The 7,677-nt window shown below is 37.2% G+C and overlaps 1 protein-coding gene across 2 annotated transcripts; it reads left to right on the top strand.

The window, feature by feature from the left end:
• Nucleotides 1–1,906: 1,906 nt before the first annotated feature.
• On the top strand, nucleotides 1,907–2,846 carry LOC132184666 (glutaredoxin-C6). 2 transcript variants are annotated; one of them, XM_059598384.2, is made up of 2 exons: nucleotides 1,907–2,467; nucleotides 2,616–2,846. In XM_059598384.2, exons 1-2 carry the CDS (start codon nucleotides 2,048–2,050, stop codon nucleotides 2,616–2,618), a joined length of 423 nt encoding a protein of 140 aa, XP_059454367.1. In that variant the 5' UTR covers nucleotides 1,907–2,047; the 3' UTR covers nucleotides 2,619–2,846. The 2 variants fall into 2 exon arrangements, with proteins under 2 accessions (XP_059454367.1, XP_088374483.1); XM_088518357.1 differs by having other exon boundaries at nucleotides 1,908–2,846.
• The last annotated feature ends 4,831 nt before the right edge of the window (nucleotides 2,847–7,677 follow it).

Raw genomic sequence — 7,677 nt, 5'->3', positions numbered from 1 at the left:
AGGTCAAGGAGGAAACAGTCAGCTTGACCCATAGACTTACCATGTTACATGACCAAAATACGAGTATACATATATATATATATATATATATATATATACTACTTTAATTCATAAGTTTAAGTTTACTTAATTATATTAACTACTACTTCTCTTTTTCTATTTCTTCAATGCGAGCACTTAACCCTCGCAACATCATCTACACGTTTAACAAAATTTGAGCGGAGTTCCCAAAGCCCTATCAAAGAAAGGCATAAATAATGAGCATATATATATATATAAAGAAAAAGGAGGACCCTTTGCCAAGTACGTACCTTTATACCCTTGCTTAGACTCTTGTCAATTTATTTTATCTCCTATTCTTACTCATCTAAACATTGAATATAGTTTTGTCCTGTTTTCGAAATACCTCTCTAACTTTTTGTCTTTATTTCAACATTTTTGTTAAGTATAAGAATATATATTAAATCACACAGAATGCCGTATAGAATAGTCCTATATAAGCTTAAAGTGATTGCAATTCAAATGAAATTTTATATGTAAGCAAATGGGATGATGATCATATGCGTACCCCTAACAAAAAAGAGGGAGTTCGTAAGAAGTAGCTCAATCAGTTTGGATTACGCCTCATAAAGTAGATGTTTTTAGTTCGAATCTCCTTCTCTCTTGTGCAGACATGTAAAAACAAAAAATAAGGGGAAGAGAGACTAGAGACTAAAGATGATCGATGCTCATGTGTGCGTAATTTATTAGATTTCTCCTCCATTTATTTTATTTTATTTTTCTTTTTTCGGTGGTCAACGAAACGTGAATCAATTAGATCATCAACCTTAAGCATTTAATTATTATTTTTACAAATACGGACAGACTAAACAATGGGTTATGATCCATGTATTGGTGGTGGCGGCGAGAATTGAATAATCATACGCTTTTTTGGCTAAAAGAATATTATTATATATATATATATATATATAATGCAAGTTATTTTTATTGGAAGTACTGAAAAGTAGGAGGGTGAATTTAGGAAGTTACTGTTTTGTAGCGTAGTGACGTGGAAAAGAGTTGAATAATAATTAATAATTTAGTAAATAAATGTGCTGTGTTGTGTTGAGAGAAAGTAGTTAACAGGGGGTGGACTGACAAGGTTTGTGGGGCCCTCTCCCCCCAGTGGTGATGCAATCCCTACTCATCCTTCATACATATGGCAGACACCCTATCCAGCACCATCAACGGTCTCCAACCCTTCATTCATGATGGTAGGGACCACTTCCCACAAGGTCACCCCCACTCAATTTCCATCACGACACAGTCGCTTACCCCACGTGCTCTCCTCTCATTGGTGGAGGCGCTAAACACCTCCCCCCCCACCCATCTCCCTTGGCCCGAAGGAAAGTTAAAGCCATCGCCACGTGTTCCTCTGGGAACGTCACGGTGACGAGGAAAGTGAATTTCACTCCGATGATTATGTCATGGATGTGGGACCACACCCACCCCCCCTCTCCCCCCGGTACTCGGTCCACGTCAGATGGCCTTCTTTTCTACGACACTGGGGGCCTCGGCTTTTGGTTACGTCACGGTTAAATCTTACCCTTCCACGTCGAAGTCAATGTGACGCAATCGGTCATTTACCACCCCATGTGACTGCCCCACGCCACTACGCCGGCAGATATCCACTATTCCCGAACTACCGTCCGTATTATCAGAACTCTGCGGTCTCCACGCGCGTGGCCACCTCGTTTTTCCCACGCTCTCCAATCATTTAGCCTAACTTTATAGATGTAATAATAATGGGACGTAAGCGCGTGGGATTGCCATTATTGTCTCTCCCTACAACCTTTTGGTTACGAAGAAGCTTAAGTTAGTATAATACATGGAGTAACAGTATATTGTGATGTAAGCAACCACACCATCCTCTCATTTATAAAACTCCCCAGGAACCCACCTCCCACAAGCAACCCACTTGGCCCCGTTGACATCAACGCCATCTCTGCTTCTCTCTCTCTCTCTAATACTCCAAAAGAAATCGAGAAGAAAAACCCTCCGGCGAGCGATGCAAGGCCTACGACGTTGCTCCAACGAAGTCGTCCGCCTCGACCTGAGCCCACCAAGCGTGGCGTCGTCGTCGTCGCTGTCAATCGACGTGGCGGAGTCGGCGGAGGCACGCATCCGGCGGCTTATATCGGAGCACCCGGTGATCATCTTCAGCCGATCCTCGTGCTGCATGTGCCACGTCATGAAGAAGCTGCTGGCCACCCTCGGCGTCCACCCCACCGTCATCGAATTGGACGACCACGAGATCGCCGCCCTCCCCTCCCCGGCACCGCTGGACGCCGACGCGGACTGCTCCCCCCGCAGTCCCGCCCCGGCCGTCTTCATTGGCGGCACGTGCGTCGGCGGCTTGGAGTCCCTCGTCGCCCTCCACCTAAGCGGCCACCTCGTCCCCAAGCTCGTCGAAGTCGGTGCTCTCTGGGTATGACACCGCCCGTAATTTCTGGGTAGTCTGCGTTAATTACTCCTATTATATATATTGTCGTTCTTGTAATTGAAACCAGCCAGCCATTGTAGGAAATAATTTTTCCCTTTTCTCTTTTGCTTTGTTTCTGTTTGTTGGGCAATAGTGATATTAGATTTAGTAGAAGAAGAAGAAGAAGAAGAAGAAGAAGATAGCTGCGACTTTGCTTCTGACAGACCTTTGCGTCAGGGATACTCGCTCTTGTAGATGCAACACGTGTATGCTTTGAAATACGTCTCTTGGCCTCCAGGTTTCGTTTACCGAGTCCCATCCGGTTACAATAGTCCGGTAGATTCGTGTCCTACAACTTATTAATCAATCTGGGCCGTTTGATTCATATATCTATATAAATTTCCAGGTAAAGTTTCGTGTCTCCGGTGGCCTCCTCTTGCATCTGTAATAATTGTTGGTGTGTGTGTGTGTTATATATATATATATTATACTGTACTGAATAGAAAATAGTAGTTCTTCTTCTTCTACTCTGATTCTTTGGGTTAGTGGGGCCCCGGGCCAATCATGGGAGGATCATAACCGTTAATATTGTAGATCTTTCCAAGTAGGGTGTAGCTAATGCTTGAGGCTACTTTGTGTGAAGCAGGAAGGATGATGATGTCAAAAGACATTCTGACAAAATTCCTCCAATTATTGCAAATACTCTCTAAATCATACGTACACAGCTCCTTTTGTTCCAATGCGTATACATATTCTTATATATCATGCTAATCGAATTTATATATATCATCACTTTATCGAATATCCATAAATACTGAGGAATGGGTTCTTGAAATTTTCGAGATTTTTATTTTCTGAGAGTTATTAGTTAATTGGTCATTGAGATCCATGAATAAAGTATTTTCAAATCTCAAAAAGTTGCTTTGCTCTTTTTTTTTTTTTTTTTTTGTCTTCTTCCCAAAGATTCCCGTAGATTCACATAATCCGACATACTTATATTAAAAAGGAAGAATTTATCAAATTTTACACTAATTATAAGAGTCGATGAACACTGATATATCAGCACAATAAAATAGTACCGACTCTTAAAAATATGTATATAGTTAATATAGTACATGTTAGTAGTTTTTTGGATCGTGTGATAAAGAGAGATGTGAAGTGTGGACCGTGGTAGATCGAGAGGTTGACACCTGAAATGAATGCAAAGACAAACCTAAATTTGTCACCTTGTGATTGGACACTACACATGGCTTCACCATGGCACATGGATACACCTAGCTAATAATGCCAATCTCTTATTAGACATGTCTCAGAAAATTAAAAATTCGGAGATATGGTTTGTATTTAGACACAAACATCAATATCATATGATAAAAACAATATTCTTATAATAATTATAATTAAAAAAAAAAAAACCCCACACTTAGAAATGGACAAAATTATTTCTTCAAACTGATTCTAGCTATTTTAATATTTTTTATTAAAAAATACATGATAATATTAGATGAAATGATGCATGTATGTATAAAAGATATGCTTAGTCACACACTTTGATTAAAGTGTAATTGTTTGTGTCTACAAACAGGTTTTGACCAAAAAAATTGTGAACTTTGGTGGGCCCATGTTGGCTAACCTTTTATGTACTACTTTTGGCTCGAATATTGCCAAATGGACACGGTCGTACCAGTGTGAATTGGACTGATTAATTTTACGTATGATATTTAATTTTTAAATATCACATGACATGATATAGGCCTAATTTCTTCTTCCAATTTTTTTAGAGACCATAGATATTGAGTAGATATATGGGACGATGAATCCTGATCTTTTTAATCTTAGCATTAATGTGATAGTTCTTTCGGGAGGAACAAAAAATTCCCGTGTCTAACTCAAGTTAGGACGTAATAATTTATTATGATAAGCCGGGTCATTTATTTGACACAACTGTTCTAAGAACGAGGATATTTCCTTTAATTTTTTTTGGGCTCTTTATATTTGGAGCGAGGTAGAGGGAGCCATGACCAACTCTAGCCTTCCTCTAATTCCGTCACCGCAGGTGAGGATGACTACGTGAAAACCTTCGAGACGAGGGTCGGTTTCACCCCTAAATATGAAAGTAGAACTATAACCTTGTTTGATAATTTTTTTTTTTCTTGAAAAATAACAAATAACTCAATATACTTTTTAAAACTTTATATCAAATCAAAATAATTTTTTATTTTTTTAACTTAAAAAAAAAAACAAACAATGATATGAAATGAAAAGCATTGAGAAAAAGAAAAGAAACTTGTTGGAAATTTATTAAAAAAAAAAGAAAGGGGGTTTTAGAAAAGATGTTTTGCCCAATTAAGGAAAAGAATGATGGGATGTGATAGGTGATAATTAAGGGTTAGAGTCCAACCCCACCTCAAATCAGTGGGACCCAGTTTTCCTTTGGATTTGGAAATGACAGCTTGGCGATAACAATAACGTCAACCACCACAACAACCGCAATCTATGGAGGAGAGTGCCGGTCCCACCCTCATTTTTATTTTTTTAACTTCTTTAATTCAATCTTACACGTGGCACACATGCAATGGCTTCCGTTTACGTGGACCCTCTCATTTTACAACAACCCAAACGTAAGAAGAATCTTCTTCCTATTCTCTCTCCTCCACGAATAATTCTACCACTTTATAGTAAATAAATTAAAGACAATATTATTATATTGCGTCATTTTTTTTTTCCTTTCTAACAAAGCTCTAAACAAATAATTTTATCTTCAAATAAAAATATTATTAAAAAAATATTTGTTTGCGGTGAGCAACAATCCTCATAAGCTCTTGGGATTGTCAATGACCACCGCCCCCTCTAGTTAGTTTTAGGGTGACCGATCACTTTTAAAATCAATTTACTAGATGGTTGACTACCCTAAAACGAGTCAGAAGGGGTGGCTAATCACCCCCAAATTAAGTTTTTTTTTTTTTTTTTAATATTTTTTTATATTAGGATAAAATTGTTATTTCATGTGTTCTATACAAAAAAGACTATAATTTTAGGCATACTATAAGAATTTATAAGCTGTATTGATTTATTTGTTACTAGATCATAGTATATGGACCAATTTTTTTTTTTTTTTTTTTTTTGACATGTCCGCACAAGAGGGGAGAGGGGGATTCGAACTAGTGACCTCCACTTGATTAAGTGTGGTCCTAGCCGATTAAGCTTGTGTTTGATAGTATATTCGCTAATAGACTAATAAATATAAAGTTGGACGTATAAGATATATATATATAAATAAAGAAGAAGAAGAAAGTAATAAATGGCAATTGGGAAACCATATAAAATTCCTTAGTGGATATAAAATTTTGAGTCCAAAAGCCTCTTTGATTTATTCAAAAAAAAAAAAAAAGCCTCTTTGAATACTGAATCAGTATATTAATTCAAATTAAAAAGTAATATACCTTTTTTTTTTTCTTTTTTTAATTTTTCTGGGTTGTGATGTCATGGTAGCCTTGGCTTCCATGGTGGGGTTCCCACTTATTTCTTCTTTTTCTTCCGAAACATAAAGGTGATTGAAAACTGATTTGGCTTAATCTCATTTATTAATTAAGAATTTTTAAATCATTACTTATCTTAAAAAGTTAAGTGACTAAGAAAGATTTGACACATAAAATACTTAATAGAAATAAAAGTAAATTGTGAGTCATAATTCCAATGCAAACATCTACTTGGATACCATGTTAAATTATCAATTATTTCAAAATTTTAATTAATAAAAAAATTAATCTTATAATTAAAATAATTTAACAATTAATAGTGTAAGAAGTCTTGTCACGTGTTGATTGGTGGGCGACAAACCCATGGTTTTTGCCAAGACCGTATAGTAGCAACTCTCCAATAACTACTCCTTCGTATCTTTCATCAGTCAGCCAAATCACTGTATCTTGCATCAACGCCCACCGCCCACCAGTGTGGAGTTAAACTTACATCACTTATGAAACTTTCTCTCTCTCTCTTTGTTACTCCTTTTAAATTTATATCAAAGTCTGTTAATTTTGAATCAAAGTCTGTTAATTTTGAATGCTTTGGGTTGTTTGTTAATTAATTAATTAATTAATTTTTTAAAAAAAGAGAAAGCCTAATGAAAGCCCAATGAAGCCTAAAAGATGTAAATACCAAGCGAGGGCAAGACTATGGTAGGACCAAGCCTAGCAGACAAGTCCACACTAGGTCCAAGACTAACAACATGATGTATCTTCGTGTCAATGGGACACACCACAGTCAATCCCCTCTCTCGCCAAACCAGATAACTACCTCTCACACCAAAAATCATTCCAAGAACGACCCTATATTCCTCAATAAGAAGGCCAGTTGGAGGCCCATGGAGCCCTAGGCGATAGTGGGTGAGAACACCAGCTTACATATAAAGGGCGAGACCCCTCCATTAAAATTAGCTCGACAATGATTACAAGAAAACTCAGCTCACTATCACATACACACAATTCCTACATATCCCCCCCTAGTCCTTCAAGACTAGTGGTTTTCTAACAGTTTATCTTTTATTTTGCAAAGGAGCTCCTCCCTATAAGGCGGCCGGCGTTGAGGTGAATGAAGATGCTTGCACCAACAAAAACAAATGAACATCTTTACCTTCAATTTTATTTACGTGTAAATTAAATTTATCTTTCCGTCCCATTGTCTAATGGGACAACGAGGCAGATTAATGTTTAGAACTCCGTACAAAGCATGGCAGGTAAAACTGGTAGTATTACGTGAGTGTCATAGACTTCAGGTTGAGTCCTCCAGTCAGCAGCCTTCATATGAATCATATCTACCAAGCAACTCTCTCTCTCTCTCTCTCTCTCTCTCTCTCCTGTTTTGGGTTTTGCTGCTTTACATGCTTCCGCATATCCCCTATAATATTCCCTTTTCCACCTTTACCTAATCCATAATTAATTAATTTTTAAGAAAATAGGCAAAAGAGAAGTAAAGTAGACAATGAAGTGCAACTTGCCTCATAAGATTACCAGCATTCTAGGCTCGTTTGTTACTACTTTTGAAGACCATTTTTTGCTTTTTAAATACATAAAAAATAAAAATAAAGGTATTAACAATCAACTCAAATTGCTCAACATACAAAACGCTCAAAATTACTTTGACATTTATGTCATATCACAAGCAAAAAGCATAAAACACATTTTGAAAAGTATTTGCAAACGAGCCAATCTGTTGTC

This window comes from Corylus avellana, chromosome 7 (genome assembly GCF_965113065.1).
Source record: "Corylus avellana chromosome 7, dhCorAvel1.hap1.2, whole genome shotgun sequence".
Lineage (NCBI taxonomy): Eukaryota > Viridiplantae > Streptophyta > Magnoliopsida > Fagales > Betulaceae > Corylus > Corylus avellana.
The sequence above is the reverse complement of the archived record's forward strand: the minus strand, read 5'-3'. Positions and strand labels throughout refer to the sequence as shown.

Excerpts from the sequence above, each read along its gene's own strand:
- LOC132184666 (XM_088518357.1), top strand. The coding sequence starts at position 2,048 with ATGCAAGGCCTACGACGTTGCTCCAACGAAGTCGTCCGCCTCGACCTG.